Source organism: Diceros bicornis, chromosome 31 (genome assembly GCF_020826845.1).
Source record: "Diceros bicornis minor isolate mBicDic1 chromosome 31, mDicBic1.mat.cur, whole genome shotgun sequence".
Taxonomy (NCBI): Eukaryota; Metazoa; Chordata; class Mammalia; order Perissodactyla; family Rhinocerotidae; genus Diceros; species Diceros bicornis.
The window spans coordinates 23,112,908-23,128,999 of NC_080770.1; the positions used below are offsets into that span (position 1 = coordinate 23,112,908).

Below are 16,092 nucleotides of genomic sequence, written 5' to 3' on the forward strand. Positions count from 1 at the left end.
CTTCGGGGACAAGCTCACTTTCTTCGGAGACAAGTGGGAGAGTTGTGGACGGCATGCTTCCCAGCTGGGACGATCCCTACCTTTACTATAGTAGTGGGTCTGGGCGATCTCCAGAAGCCCAAAGATGCTGGCCATGCCACCCAGACCTGCGTGGGCATAGGACTGCTCCAGGCTGAGTACCGTGCACTTGAGCAGGTCTAACATTCCCTTGTACACCTTTCGACTGATCTCCTGCAACAATGACCCAGGGGCTAGAGTTGATAAAATTGCCTTTGGTGTCCAGGTCCCTCTTCCCAGTTGATTCCAACTCCTACCCCCAACACTGACCACATCTGGGATGATGTCCTGCCGGGCATCGTCCTCTGACTGCACGGTGCGGTTCAGCTTGCTCAGGACAAAGACTCGCAGCTGCTCGCTCTCCAGCAGCCGTCGCACCTTTTTCATGTTGAGCCAGCCAACTCCCTGGCCATCCAGCACGCTGTGCACCACCTCCTTCAGGAACTGCTGGTTTTCACTACGGGGTCCACACACCATTTCTGTGGTCATCAGCTTCTTTGCAGAGCATCCCCCCTTTCACCAGACTAACTGTTTGCCTCCAGGGGCAAGACACAAAGCCAAGTCTCCAAATATCCAAGTCCAATGCACGCCCCGCTCTCCAGATAGCCTGGTTTGCCCAAGCACCCACCACTGCTGTTGCACTCTCCCCCACGCCGTGAGCTATTACTGTTGCACGCGGATGGAGTCAGAATAGGAAGTGATGGCAAGAACTGATTTCATCTACCCAAGTGATAGCTTCTTTCCCACTCCTGAGCATCCCTAAAGTTTGGTGCAGGAATTGCTACCTCTATCAGAGAACCTTTAAAACAGCTCTGCCATTTATTACCTAGAATTGCTGGATCGACCCTGGGGTGATGGAGGCTCTCTTTTCACTGTTGGGCTGTGTTTAATGACAGACGACTTCTGGTCCACTAGGGCCCTCCTGTTTCCTACAGCCGGGAAGGTAGGAATGAGAGACATCACTATTGCAGTCCCATAGCTAGTGTCAGCACAGCCCTGGGTAGCCATGCCCCATACCCATTCCCCAGAAGGGCTGGGTGAGGGTGGCACCAGGCCATCACATATAGGTAGAAACCAGCCATGGCAACGTGGAGGAAGTGGGGATGGAGACTCAGGCCACTCCACATGCACCAGCAGCACGCCCCACGGGCAAGCATGGGTGTCACAGGGGACGGACAAGGCAGGTCACTCGTGTGATGCTGCTTGCTCCATGAGGAGGATGGCCCTCAGGCAGGCACAGAAGATGCTAGGAGAAAAAGATCATGCACAGCTCACAGGCAAGACCCACCTTCACCACTCCCGGGGCCGGCTTCAGTAACAATCTCCATTAGAGTATTTAGCCCAAATACTGGGACACAAAATACACAATTAGTAGGTGCACCACGATATCACAACCCTTATATCCCTCAATGGAGCTGTAAGTCAGACAATGTGAGCATTCTCCCAAAGCTTAGTGCACAGAACCTTGGTTCTTAGGCACTTCGGAGCTGGAAGCCAAGTGACTAGGAGACAACTAAGGCTCTATCTAGGAAAGACCATCCCTAAGACTATGGCCTCTCCAAGCCCGGGGCAGGGAAAATGACACAAGGAGCCTTCAGGTACTAAACAGGCACATGCATGAAAGAGGGACCACTGGTTTTCATGAAACATCTAGCATAGGGGTCCAGAGGGCCTGTGGCTGTGCAGAGGGAAAAGACCCATCTTGCAGATGCTGTCGTGGGAAGTGGGGTGGTGGTGTGAGGATGGGAGGTGGATGGGAGTGACAAGTGCAGCAGATGAAGTGAAGCATCAGCATGCAATGAAGGCGTTGCAACTGCTCTCCTCTTCACCGTTATCACATAAAAGCCAGGGATGCTAACACCTTTCCATCCCTAACCTACGGAGCCACGTGTGGATTCGTTCTACAGTACTAGCTAGTTCCCTACCCCACCAGGTACGATGTCCTTTTGTCCATCTAGCTTATGTTCCCATCCCTACCAAACATTCCTTAGATTTCCGACATTTTTAATCAGTGGGAAGAGAGGTCAGTTAAAAAATACATGGAGCTGCTTCTCACTGTGCTTTCTACTGAGATTAAATATCTCAGCACAACATCCAGAGAGAACAAAGAAAAGTCAGCATAAATTCAGAACAGGCCTTCAAACTGTCAGAGACCACAAATGAAAATCAAATAGGGTCTTAACTGCCCCTAGAAGCCAACCAATACTATCTGGCCCACTCACAGGCCCTACAGTTGACATGAAGCCAAAGTAAGAGGCTTCTTGACTCTGTAAACACTGCTAGGCTTTTCACAACCATCCCTGGTGGGCCAGATCCTCGGGACGGAGCTCGTCCTAAGTTCACACAGTAGGAACCTGGAAGATCACTGGTGGCAGCTGGGGACCCCGTGTTAATTATGTTTCTCTGACAAAGCTCTCCCAGAAGCAGCAGTAATCCCACAGTTGCTATTATCCTGAATGATATCTCAGGGCCTTCTCTTTAGCTACAAAGACAGTTTCCATCTGAAAACCAGCAAGAGCCCACGATGTGCAGTGAAAGCCATGAGAAGCAATATGAGAGGCAACAGCCAGACCAAATAATTCATCATACACGGGGCTCCTGACAAGGACTTAGAGGCCTGAAATACTTCCCAGAGAATCCTGGTTTGGCAAAAGGAGGGTTGTCGTTACCTTTCAGACTGGGGAAGGGCGTGGTCTTCTCTCGGGCACCTTTGGTGGGCAGTGTGAGGTTTGAAAGACTGAAGCTTGTGCTGTGGTTCCGATACAGGCTGCCTATCAAGGGGAGGGTGCGAGAATAGTGAGTTAGGGGATAAGGAATCAAAGCATTATACTCCAATGACTGTCACATCACCTTCACCTTCCTCCTTTTCAAACAGCATCCCAGTGCCTCTGATCTATCTCTCACAAGACAAAGTCTAACTTAGGGCAAACAAAGGGGCCACTGCCAGGATTGCTCAAAACCCAATAACAACCTTCTCTGACTATCTCCTATGACAATAGTCAAGCCTCTCATCCACTGCTAACTCAGCATGAAAGCTGGCAGTTAATGAGTGCCTGCTCTAAAGTTGGTGCTGTTCCTCCCTGGCTTCTAAAAAACTCACAACCACAATTATCCCGGCTGTTGGCTTTCTCTGGTGCCCAGTCTGGCTTCAATCTTTAACCAACACCACCCCTTATTTCTGGAAATATTCTCTAAAAGTCAACCTCATATAGATTTCAAAGCAGGTTCGCAAAAACGTCCTTCACCAGGCAAAGATATATACCCAAATCAAATCTGACCAGAATATTTCCACAAAATATACGTACAAGTGTATGATTTTTAATATAATGATTATTTTTCAGTTGACCAGCTATCTTACCTGAAACAGACTGAAACCACCAGGTATAAAGATAACGACTAATCCTGTCTCTGTTCTTTATTGACCTCTCCTGAAAATACCTTGTCCAGTATCACCCAAATGACCTGAATTGGGGCTTGATAATGCCAACCCAACCCAACGTCGGAAGTTCCAAGCAGCATCTGCAGTGGCCAGGCCCTACTGGAGAGAAAATGGGACAGAGGCATGAGAGAGCTGAAGGCACTTACTGGCAAAAGACATGATGCCCCCGAAGCCCTCGGTGCTGTTGTTGGAGACGGTGGAGGTGGGAGAGCTCGCTCGAGAGTCCGACTCTGCATCTGAGTCGCTTGCCAGTTTCAAGCTGTTGGGCCGCAGCAGCTTTTGAGCCCTTGAATGCACAGTGGCACCTATGAGCCCCAGGCAGGGGTACCTAACCTTGGGCGTGTGGACCTGACGCTACACTGCAGTCACCGCTCCCTTCCCACAATTCCTAAATGCCTGGATCAAAGCACCATCCTCTGGGGATGGCAGGACCACGAGAGCATTCAGACTTCTCAGACTTTCTGATTAACCCTTGCCCAGGGTCCACTGTAGGAGATCCTTCAGTCACCCATCTAGAAGGAACCCCCAGGCTCTCACCGATTGCCAGTGACATGTTGGCTGAATCGGGGAGTGTAACTTTCCCCCTGCTCATCATCATCTTCCTCAGGGGGAAAACCATATTGGGGCTCGAAGTATGGATTGTCATAGGTTCGCCGGCACACTGACCCCTCTCCAATTTCTGTCTGACGCCTGTCCATGTTCGATTTGCCAATGCTGGGAGGCACAGTAGGGAGGGGCTTGGAGACGCTCACTGCTGCCTTATCATCCATCTTTGTTGAGTCAGCAGGTTCCTAAAGGTCATATCAAATAAAAAGTCATCACCTGGTGCCCAGTGATGCCTTCCTGTATTCTCAGTTTGGCAGGGCTGGGCCAGGCCTGTCAGATTCCTATCCTAGGGAATGTATGAGAAAAGATCTCTGTGACACCCCCATTCTCTGTCCTCACAAACCACACAAGGGGGATCTTAGCTGAACCCTGAACAAAGCCCGGTGACCTCCTTCTGGGGTCAAAACTATATCTCATAGGCTCTAAGCTCTAGGACCAATGGAAGGGAAGATGGGAGATTGTGAAGAAAGAAGCAAATTAAATGAATAGCTCCATCCCAGCTTTCCTAATAGAGGTCCCACATAATAGTTCCCACTTATCCACCCCTCCAAGTCCTCACGTACAGAACTGGCTCCATGGATGACAGTGCTGGGGCTGCTGCTGGCGGTGGTGCTGGAGCTGGAGCGCAGTGGCGGGTTTTCCTGAGAGTGCTCGCTGTCTGGGCCAGGTTCCTCTTCTTCCTTCTGGGTTTGCAGCTCATCAATCTCTACCTCACTGGCATCCCCCAGTGCCGCGTGAGTCAGGGGATCCACATCTGCCAAAACCCAAGGGCGGCAGGTACTGACAACACCATCCCAGAACCCCAAACCCTGCCCAGAGCTGGCCATTCTCCCCAAGTGCACTTACTAGGAGTGTCACCATTGATGTCACATTTCATCATTTCACTAACAAAGTCACCAAGGGAGGAGTAGGAAGAGCTTGAGTCATCATAATCCATACTATCACTGCCGCTGCAGAGTGAAGAGCACAAAAATAAAAATAAAACAGAAAGAAGGGGCAGGGAAAAGAATCAGCATTAGGAGAAATAGAAAGAGGAGCATTCTTAACTCAAGGCCAGGGAACGAGATAAAATAAGGAAACTAACACAAAACCGTCAACCAAAACATAACTCAAGGCTTCAAAGACTGATGTCTAAATCCTATGAGATTTTGTCATTGTGCTAAATAAGGGCTAATGAGAGCCTCTTTACCTTAAAAAACTGGTTTGCTGCCAGAGGGACTGCTCACCTGTCATCGGTAGGTTCAGAGTCAGAGTCACGCTCCGGTGGCACACTCAGCGCCTCGGCCAGCTGGGAATTGCTATCATAGACTCGATAATGGATGGGCTGCAGCTGATGAGCATACCACTTTGGCTTGTCACCAATCAGGGCTGGATCAAACATGTCTACCCAAGGAGAAAAACGAGGAGTTAGCAACAAGGGAAAAAAAGCAAGCAAAACATAAAAGAAAGGCAGGAAAAAATCTAAAGCAAAATAAGAATGAAAGGGACAGGCCAACGATTAGAAAGAGAAACCGTAAAGGGAGAAGCCATCCGGAGGACAAAGACAGAAGGTGAGGCAGAGCAGAGGGCAGGTGGACTCACTGTTGTGAATTCGCTGAAAGGCATAGTTGGTGGGGTTAAGGATCCATTCTCCAAAGTACTCCACAGCCTGAGTCCTGGCCAATTTCTCAGCAAAAGGAGTCTGCCGGGGACGGGAGGCTAGAAAGGAGCCAGCTTGAAAAGCTACCACAGGCCGCGGGAAGAGACGTAGGGTACGTGTGTGCATCTGAAAGCCCTGCAGCACGTTGGGGGAGTTGAAGAAACGGACCATGGCCACTCTGGGGAAGAAGGGGATGGTGAGATAATCCGCGTCCCACACCCTGCAGAGTAAGGATTCCTACGCGCCAAGGTCTCGCACCACCTCCCTAAGTCATCATTTAACAGCTTCCAACACCAAGGGGAGAGAGATCTTAAAGAATCATCAATCTCCTTCTTCACTCAAGGCCTAAAATTGATGAACTATTTCTTCTCTTTGCTTTCACTAAGGCGGCAAATATAACCAAATATTATACATGTTTTATATACAAAGAAACTCTGGCTCAGGAAAGTAGTCTGCCCCAAGGTCACTGAGTGAGCAGAGACCAATTTAAGGGCTCGTGATCATCTAGTCTGCTTGGTCATACCTGGTTGCGACATCCACAGAATCCACATCATTGCCATAGATGAGTGGGTTGAATTCAGTGGAAGGTGTGGACTGCAGGTCATTCGAAGGCCTTCCCAAGAGAAGGGGGATCTCCTGGCCCTCATGGAATTTCTCCAGATTGAGGATGGGCTGGGTGTTGAGACTCATGCTGGCGAGGGCCTACGGAACAAGAAATCCCTCATAGAAGGCAGATTCCCGGGCGGCTAGCCAATCTCATCTCCTAGGAAAGAGGCTTCATCTTTGAAATAAGAATCCAAATATTTTAACCTTTAGAAAATAATCAGAATTACGTAGATCTTCAGCTTAAGCCAACCTGGCTCAAGGCAACTTGATTAAATCTGAAGTCCAAGGTAATAGTTTTCAAATTTATTTTAGTCACAAAATCTTGTTTTTCAATTGAAATCTATGTGGAAATACAAACAATTGAAACATGTAAAAGTAGAGCTGCTCTGAAGGACATAAGGAACCCAGAGCCTCACATGATCAGCCCCTAAGAGGCTCTATGGGGTAGTTTGAAAACCCCTGGTCTAGGCCAGCAGTGCTTGTTAAATGTTCATGGGCTTAGGAATCACCTGCGGATGTGGTTAAAGTGCAGATTCCGATTTAGCATGTCTAGGGTGATTCTGCACTTTTAAGAAGCCCAGGTGATGCTAATGCTGCTGGTCCATGGACCACACTTTGAGGAGCAGGGGTAAGAACACAGGATCAATGAGCCCAAGGATTTTAGCTCCTACAAACATTAAAGTACAATTCCACATATCAACCTATTTCATTAGTCATACTAAAGCAGTCATGAAGAATGAAAACACCACAAAGGAAGACAGCTAGAGAACTTTCTGAACTTGCAATCCTCACCAGACTCTGCAGCAGCAAGATATCATATTACATCAGCATTGAGGAAGCAAGTGAGAGGGATGATACAAAATGACCCATTTAAACCCAAATAGACATCATCCAGAGGTACTGCTAAGTAACTCAGACAACACAGACAGAGATTCCTGAAGACCCTTCACATGAGAGCAGGGATTCCTGAAAAGAAATACAGAGCTATCTACGGGGGTCCTACATCACACACACAGCAGGGCAAACGAAGGGGGGCCTCGTCGTGTGTTACCTTTAGGTACTGTGTTCAGCATGCAGAAGAAGAAGAAAATCAATCAATGAAAAATTCATTTCAAGGATTACTCAAAGGAATTTTTGAAGAAAGGGTTCTATAGGGACTTAGGAATCAATTCAAGAGGAAAAAATAAAACAAGCCAGACTGTCTAAGCCACTAACTCCCTCCCTCTCTATAAGACTCAGAGAACAATCCAAGGCCATGAAGAATGGCAGACGTGACAAGAAACAGAAAGAGAAGGGCTAATTTATACAACATTATAAGCATTAGAGGGTGGGAGGGCAAACAATGAATAAGAAGGAATCTAAAAAGCCCTTTCTGGGATCCACCCTGCCACCCAGAAATGGAATACACCTCTTCTTAAGCCCACCCCAGGCTAAGAAAATCTACTCCACTGGGGTCTGAAAGGAAACTGGCCCTGACAACAGCTGCCTGCCTCCTGCAGCAGCCACTGCTCCTCCTCCTTTTCTTCTTTCTTCACTTACCTGCTTTAAATGTTTTTTCAGCTCTAATGATTCTGGTTCCGGCAGGATAGGCAGCACTTCTGCATTGGTGGGGGCAACCACCTGCACCAGAAAAAAGATAACAGGCATGACCTTAGAATTAACTGCTCAGGAGTTTCTTTTACATAAGGGTCAGTAAGAAGAATAGGAAGTTGTATACACAATGTTATTATTTACAGGTGAATACATACATTATATACACACATATAGAAGATATACATATACACATGTATATCATATACGTACACACCTGAAAGGAAATATACCTAAACGTTATTGGTGACTATCTCTAGATAATAGGTTTTTATTTATTTCTTTATACTTACTTGTATTTTCTAAAGTTTTACAATGAACACATATAAGGGCTTCCTACGGAAGTCTGAATGTACTCACACTGCAGAAAGTTAATATACATTTTTTTTAAGTCTGCACTGAAAGACAGTTTCTTACTAAAAACTATATTCCAAGAAAACCATCAGATGATCTACACCATATGTAATGGTCCCACAACCACAACTACCCTACTGCTCTTGCAAGATGTGACGGAGCACTTAACTCTGGCAAAACTAAATTCTGTAACTCTTTTTTATTTTATTTTATTTTTTTAAAGATTTTATTTATTTATTTTACCCCCAAAGCCCCAGTAGATAGTTGTATGTCATAGTTGCACATCCTTCTAGTTGCTGTATGTGGGACGCGGCCTCAGCATGGCTGGAGAAGCGGTGTCTTGGTGCGCGCCTGGGATCCGAACCCGGGCCGCCAGCAGCGGAGCGCGCGCACTTAACCACTAAGCCACGGGGCCGGCCCAAATTCTGTAACTCTTTGTGTCCTAACCAAGGGCCTATTTAGCCACTAAAGTAAAAACAGCATTTAAAAGAAAGTTGTTTCAATGAGTCTCACAATAGAAATCACCCACAAACTTAGGACCTTCCTAGGAGTAATCTAGAAAAACAGAACTCAATCCTATTCTAGACCCTACAACGCCTCAGCCAAGAACCTCACCCTATTGCTGTCCAGATCCACTAGCCACACATCATCAGGCATTTTGAAGTCCAGTTTGTAGAGGAAGAAACTGGCAGGGACCCCGATAATGTACGGGGTTGGAGCCAACAGCAGCTGTAGAAAGAATAAAGAAGGTAAGAAACAAAAACAAAACCTATTGTGACCACTTACCGAGTCAGCGTTTTTCTAGATAAGGAAATGCAGGTCCACAATCCCTTTTCCAAAACCCTCGAGGGTAGACATGTTTCAAAATTTGGGATTTCTCAGATTTTAGAAAGGTAACAGTCATATTCTGTACGTTATGTAACACCTGCAGTGTTGTAGCCAGTATCACTAACATTAACTGTGATAAATAAAAACCATAAATAGCGTAAGTTTTGCCATCAGATCAGTTCGAGTCAGGTCAGATTTTACAGACAAATAAGTTATGATAAGGGATTGAGGACCACTACTGATTTACAACTTCTTTGGGCACTGAGCCTTCTCCTTTGGAGCTGGACTGAGTTGTAAGACAGAGGGTGACAAAGCCAGAAGACACCCTGAGACTCACCTGCTCTGCCGATGCCATGCAGGTGGGCAGCAGTGGGATAACAGGAAACATATACTCCAAGGGGTAGATCATTGCCACAAACGCCATCACAGACATAGAGAGCGCGTTGTAGTCTCGGGACTGTAGCACCACCTGCCACGAGCAACACCATAAGGATCACTCAACAGCATAAATAAAGGTTATGACAAAACAGCTCCAACACCACAATTTAATTTCTGTTTCACCGTCTATGGCTCCGGGAGTTTAATTTCCACAATTCCCACTGCCCCACGTGCCACTCTGCCTGCCACCTCCCAATTCAAGCACTGTAGTAAGCCTCCCTGGAATCACTCCCTTACCTTCCTAGTTCTTGCACCCCCAACCCCAGGACCGCTCACCAGAACAGAACTACTGGTACTTCCAGAGAATTAGGTCAGCATAGTCAAGGATAATTCAACTGAGTGGCAAGCCCTCTGAATATATCCCACATGATACCAGTCCCTTAATTCAATCCCCACCTACTGAGTAGCTGCTCTATACCTGGTACTGTGTTACCTCCCGGAGACAAAATGATGAAAAAGATGTAGTCCCTGTCCTCAAAGAGCTCATGGTCCAGCCTCTGCCAGATCTCAAAGCCCCTTCCCTAGAAGGGTCTAAAAAGCTGGCCCTCTCACCTTGTGCTCTAACAGGATGCAGGTTAGCACCTGAAGACAGGCATCCACACCCAGAAGTTCCAAGGGAAGGTGCAGCGGGAAATCCACTAGGGTGAATCGAGAGGGGTCTGGAAGAGCAAAGGTCAGAGCTTGCTGGAACTCCTGGGGCAGGACCTCAATGTCTACTCGCTTCTGCCCGGAGACGGGTACTGGGGAGCGCAGCAACCGATAGATCCAGGCCTCAATCTCTCGAAGGTCATGCAGAAGGGCACTTGACTTCTCCTCCACTAGCAGTGATCCAGTAAAGATGCGCCACATGGTGTCTCTGAGGAGCAGACCACAGGAAACAGACACATAAGTACCAGGAGCTGATACCCCACTGTGACCCAATGTAATATAATGATGACAATTGGAAAAGCTCACTCTTTGGGCTCAGCTAGAACCAGAGGTATATACAAGAGGAAGAATAAGTGCAAAAATGTATACATAGCAGGACTTATCATCCCGCCCGCCACGAAACATCCAATTCCCCAGCATCCCTCCGAACACAATTATAGTAAGAGGTCTAACCCTGCAGCAGTCTTTGCTGAGTGAGGACTGACATAATATGCCTAAATAGGTCTGAAGGACCTTAGGTTTTAGAGGCAACTTCCTGCACCCCTCACAGACCAATGTTACCCCATCTCTAAACGCTTCCCCTCTCTCCTGAGCGTCAGCGGCAAACCACACCTTTGTATGCCTCGCGGGATGCCCAGTTTCTTGCCCAGCAGTCGCTCACTACAGCAGTCCACCAGACGTTTGAGGGTATAGAGACACTCTCGGAAGGTGGAGAAGAAGGGGTAGTGGCTAAGCACGCACAGGGACGTCAGAGTACTGTTGCGGGACCGGCTCCCCGCCTTGGCCCGGCGTTTGCCCCGAGGAGACTGGTTCACATCCGGGGTGGAGTCGGCACTGGGAGGCTGCAGGGACGAGCCACTCTCCGAGCTCTCAGTGCCAACCTCTTCTGAGGCACAGGCAGCACGGGGTCCTTCCTTGGCACGGGACCCTGCCCCACCCTCCCCCTTTTCCTTAGGCATTCGCTTTTGGAAGGAGCGGTAGAAGTTAACACAGATGCCATAACGCGTGACTCCAGTGTCCTTGTCAGTGAGGGTGAAGACAAAAGAAGTGTCGTCCCGCAGGCTCATGCGCCGCTGCCGCACACTCAGACAGCCCTCTGGCTGGCAGAAGAACACCACATCCGGGGGCAGGGGAAACTCAGCGTGATCCTCCAACGGGTATCGCCGCAGCAGTTCAGGAGTCTGGGCCACGCTATCGCTGCTCGGGTGCCTGAGAATACAAAGACAAATTCAGCAGCCTGAAGGAACAAGAGGCTCTTTCAAATGTAAACCACAGGCAAGAAATAAATCTCAAAATACAGTGTAGGATAGAGTAACCTAACTGCAGGACCTTGGAAAACATGAGTGCTGCTGGCCACATTTAGCTGGTAGGCTAAATGAAGTCTGCACTGTCATGAAGACACCTATCCGGAAATGAAGGGAAAATGGCAACAATAAAACGATCACTAACACCTTAAGATGATTAGCACCTTTCAAGGTGTATTAGCTAATGAATGACCAAAAGAGCATAGGTAGGTAGAGAAGGAACACAATGTACTTTTCCTTTTTACAATATAAGAAAACTGGGGGATATAGAGTATATTTGCTCAAATCACAAAGATGCTACTTAAGAGCAGAATTTTGCTCTCTCTGTTCCTTCACCCCAATACTCTCAATCCACCTGACGGTGTTGTTTTCACTACTGGCATCAAGGTTCCTATCAGGGTAAAATAATAGGGGAAGAATGAGACATGCAAAGCAATGTGGAAGCAGGGAAGGGGAATAATTACACATTTTGTGGCTACCTTAGATGACAAGACAAAAATTAGTCTCTTCTTGGTTACCTGGCTCCCACAATCACTAGATAGTCAAGTAATCGAGGACAGAACTTCTTCTTTTGCACCATGGTTCCAATTCATCAGTTCATCTCAGAAAAACTTCAAGGCACCAAGCAAGGAGTCAATGTTCCCAGGAGGAATTCTGATATTATCTGAAAATCTAAGTCTAAAAGGAAAAAAGCACTGATAAGATCCACTGCTGTGCACAAGGGACACATCCCTCTCAGCTTCATCCCAGCCAAGGGCATAAGTCAGAAGGTCTTCCATTTTAGTACTAAAGATAGGAGAACCTGACACTTTTCCTAGCCTGGAGCTCAGTCCAGGCTTATGAGCTCACAGAGTCAAATGTCAAGAAGTAGGACAAATAATGGCTCACCTCCCCCTCCCTACAAACCAGCTCATTTCCAGCCTCACCCCTGGGGCTCTGTTTCTGAAAAACAGGCCCAATTAGCCTAATCTGGACTCGGTCCTTAGGATAACAAAAATTAAGTCATTTTTAGGATTGCTGCAGGGTGGATCAGGCTCAAACCAGACTCTCTAATCAGCACTAATCTGCACTCCTAGCTCTAGATGGAAACCTAATTATTCTCTGTTTCAACATTCTGCATTCAGCTTGATGTGAAACTACCACATAGATTGTATAGTTAATTGCACTCAGACAATAACGACAGCTGGCTACTCTACCCCGTGCAATCTCAAATGAAGAATATCTATGCCCCAATTGCTTCATCTAAACCATTTTTCTCCCCTTTTCAAGCAAGAAAGGGGCCCAGTGGCTACTGCTACTAGCTCTGCCCTTGGTGCTGAATCCATCTTTCTCCTCTATTCTGTTCCCAGGATGGGAATCAGTAACACAATACACACAGATGAGGCCTTGTCCTATATCTTACAAGATTTCTGCAAGGACAGGGAGAGGTGCTCAGAAAAACTTCTAAACCATAATCCAAAAATTAAGAAAAGCTTACACGGTCTGAATTATAATTTATTTCCTATCAGGTCTCCATACACTTCTCTAAATGAAATGTTTCACTCAACTATAAGGCTATTTTCAGTGCTTCTAAGATTTCACCTCTGAGCTCCACACACAGCCATACTAAGACCTTGTTCACTATACACACAGAGAGACTCTCATTACACTCATACACACACACCACTCCCTTCTTTGCTGCTGCGTGCACTCCCATACACACAGACATACACGCTCCCTGTATGCTTAAGGCCCTACTTGATTTAGATAACGAGTAGAAGTTCTATTTAGATAACGAGTAGAAGTTCTATCTTTTTTCTCTTCTACTTAATAATAAAAAAGACCTATTTACACACCTCTCAAATCCTCAAAATACTGCCCCCTCCTTTCTCTTGCTCCCAGTAGAGGACCTGCAGGTAATAGGATTCAGTTTTGTCTCCATAGCGACTCTGGCTCCCAGCACTATTTATAGCAGAGCCACAGCTCCTCCCCTGCTTGGTGACCGCAAAGTGCTAGCAGCTGCTACTCCAGAGTAGGCCGGGGCCCATAACAATTCATTCTCCTTGGATATGGAGACACCTCTTCCACCGACAGCACCTGCTAATTATTAGGTTATCTCCTCCCCCTTCTGTCTTTAGTTTGCACTTTGTCCTAATTCCAGATTTTGACAGAGATATCTCCTTTCCACACAACCAAAACCAAGTTTCCAAGCATGCCATATGCTCATTTCCAGGCATCATTACCACCCAAAAAGTCCTTTGGTTCTCTCCACTTCTGTGGAGTCATGAGCATCCTGCAGAAGGCAGGGCACTGTTACAGAGCTGAGCTCAGCTCCTCCCAGGCAGAATGAGAAGGGGAGGGAAACACAGAAATGAAATGGGAGATTGGTAAAAGCAAAACTCATTCTATAAACAATTATGTGGAAAATGCCTAGGGTGAGAGCCAAAGTATCTTAAAATAAAACAGAATTTACAGGACCAGAGCTCAAGGCTAAGCCTTGAAATCTCTTTACGTTGAAAATCAGGAGCCCTTTCTTGCCTAAATCTCAAAGATCACACCCAAAGCATCTTCTAATACATTAGGCATCAGACTCTACTCTTGGTGGGATCTCAGCCTCTCTCCACTGAGAATTATTTGATAAAACTCAAGTCATTATCCTCCTCTATAGTGCTCATCTCCCTCCAGAGCCACAACGACCCTGAGATCTCGTGACTATTCTAGTCACTAGTGATAGGATAGATTTTTAGCCACAATTCATATCTCATTAATAGCCAGTGCCTTCAGTTATTCAGATTGCAGAGATAACCAAGGCTTTTCTTCCCCTTCTCTCTCCCTTTCCTCCTCATGAAGACCCTAAGTCCTCTAACACCACCTACAACTCACACTCCATCTTCGTATCCACCCAGGCTCAGACTCTGCTTCCTGCCTCAACCATATTTCCTAACGTGGAGCCCCCGGCTCCTAGCTCCTATATTGCAAAAGCATCAAGCTCAAAACGCATACCTATCTGCTCAAGTCCTACATCACCATCCACACCATCCAGATGCCGATTTAGAATCCACAGACCTTGAAGTTATCTCTGTCTTTTCAACCTACAAATGGCCACGTTAACCTATCTTTTGGATTCATCCCTCGTTTTGGGCAGGATGTCATAGTAAAACCACAGGAACCGGAGAGCGATATGACATCTTTGCTGACGTGAGCATAACAGGAGACTCTCGCCCTCCTCCCCCTCCCCAGGCAGTGACCTTGCAAGCGCATCAGCACAAACTGGTCCAGCGCGGGGGAGAATGAGAGGAAGGAGGCAGGCCATAGGCAGGGTTGGGGAAGAGGGAAGGGCAGGCAAAGGAGGAAGAATTTAGAGATGCACGAGGATGGGGAGGGAAGCAGTTGCAGGAAAGATTAAACGGTGTCTCCACTCTCCAACAAGCCAATTATGAAACACCAAATTAAAAAAGAAAACAATTTTTTTAAAGAACAAAACGTGGTTCTCCAAACCCTAATCAAAAATTAGGCGCGCGCGCGCGCGCGCACACACACACACGCACACACACACGCAGACGCGCGCGCACGCGCGAGGTGCTTATCCTGGCTCCGGCCCGGGGCTGGACAGCTCTGCCCGCCCCCTCACCTGCTGGACAGTTCTCCCCAATCCCGGAACCAGCGCCGCCCGCCAACCCCGCAGGGAAGGAGCCCGCAGCCCGCACACCCTCGGCGGCCCGGTGCGCCCCGACTTCTAGCCCCGCCTCCTTCCCTACGGACCCCCCCCCAACCCGCTCGCGAGACCCCACGCCCCCTCACACTGCCTTAGGGCCTCCTCAGAGGCCCCTTCTCCTGTAGAGCTCCTGTTTCCTCTCAGGGCCGCAGGAGTGCTCCTAGAAGCCCAGTCCCAAATACCCCTCCAGGGCCCCCAGGGCCAGACCTTCCTACCTCCCGAGCCTCGGGGTACCGGGCAGGCCCGACCGGACGTCCCCCGGCAGCTGAGCGTCGGTCGCTCCCCGGCGCCGCTGCGAGCGCCCGCCAGTTCCGCGTCTGCACCGGGGGGCGCGTACCACTCTTACCCGGGGAGAGGGGGCAGGCGGAGGGGGGACCGGAGGCCGTACCATTCACCCCCGGGGGGACAGGGCTGCACCAAACCGGTGGAGCCGACCTCGGGAGAAGGGCGGCTACGCACACACCTATCCGTGTGGGAGTGGGAACGCTTTGGGGAGCGCTGGGCCAGCCCAGCGCCGCTGCGTGCCAAGGGGAGGACCCAAAAGAATACATTTTGTTTAGGTTGCGCAAACAGACTTTAATTCGACATGGTAATAGAGTCCATTTGGACGAAACGTGGGTTAATCTGGATGCGACTTCTCAAGATCAGCTGCCCCTGAGACTTTCCGACTGTCCCCCCACATCGCACCTCCCTCCCCCCGCACGCGATTTGGAAGTGCCCAGCCGCCTGGGCTGGAAAGCCTGCCGCCCCGGCGGTGGAGCCTACCAATTCAGGGGCAGCGGGGGGACTCGAGGCCGGAAGGTGGGGCCGCGGTATCACCTACACAGGGAGCGTTCCGAGGAAAGGGGGCGGGACTGGCACCGCGGTGCCCGCTGGGAAATGGAGTCCA

At 48.5% G+C, this 16,092-nt stretch overlaps 1 protein-coding gene across 12 annotated transcripts in view; it reads right to left on the minus strand.

Moving 5' to 3' along the window:
• Nucleotides 1–15,663, minus strand: part of MADD (MAP kinase activating death domain) — a 37,999-nt gene extending 22,336 nt beyond the window's left edge. For 4 of the 12 annotated variants that reach the window (XM_058526981.1, XM_058526980.1, XM_058526979.1 and 1 more), the window contains exons 1-18: nucleotides 15,419–15,662; nucleotides 12,028–12,187; nucleotides 10,818–11,414; nucleotides 10,110–10,413; nucleotides 9,457–9,588; nucleotides 8,907–9,020; nucleotides 7,887–7,967; nucleotides 6,265–6,443; nucleotides 5,684–5,919; nucleotides 5,329–5,485; nucleotides 4,949–5,052; nucleotides 4,666–4,856; nucleotides 4,034–4,287; nucleotides 3,643–3,782; nucleotides 2,727–2,828; nucleotides 884–986; nucleotides 328–514; nucleotides 81–231 (exon numbers count right to left, since the gene is read on the minus strand). In XM_058526981.1, coding sequence (XP_058382964.1) covers nucleotides 81–231; nucleotides 328–514; nucleotides 884–986; nucleotides 2,727–2,828; nucleotides 3,643–3,782; nucleotides 4,034–4,287; nucleotides 4,666–4,856; nucleotides 4,949–5,052; nucleotides 5,329–5,485; nucleotides 5,684–5,919; nucleotides 6,265–6,443; nucleotides 7,887–7,967; nucleotides 8,907–9,020; nucleotides 9,457–9,588; nucleotides 10,110–10,413; nucleotides 10,818–11,414; nucleotides 12,028–12,089 — 3,094 coding nt within the window. In that variant the 5' untranslated portion in view covers nucleotides 12,090–12,187; nucleotides 15,419–15,662. Of the gene's footprint in view, nucleotides 1–80; nucleotides 232–327; nucleotides 515–883; nucleotides 987–2,726; nucleotides 2,829–3,642; nucleotides 3,783–4,033; nucleotides 4,288–4,665; nucleotides 4,857–4,948; nucleotides 5,053–5,328; nucleotides 5,486–5,683; nucleotides 5,920–6,264; nucleotides 6,444–7,886; nucleotides 7,968–8,906; nucleotides 9,021–9,456; nucleotides 9,589–10,109; nucleotides 10,414–10,817; nucleotides 11,415–12,027; nucleotides 12,188–15,418 lie in introns of all 12 variants that reach the window. The other 8 variants (XM_058526984.1, XM_058526983.1, XM_058526982.1 and 5 more) reach the window with 3 other exon arrangements.
• Nucleotides 15,664–16,092: the final 429 nt, after the last annotated feature.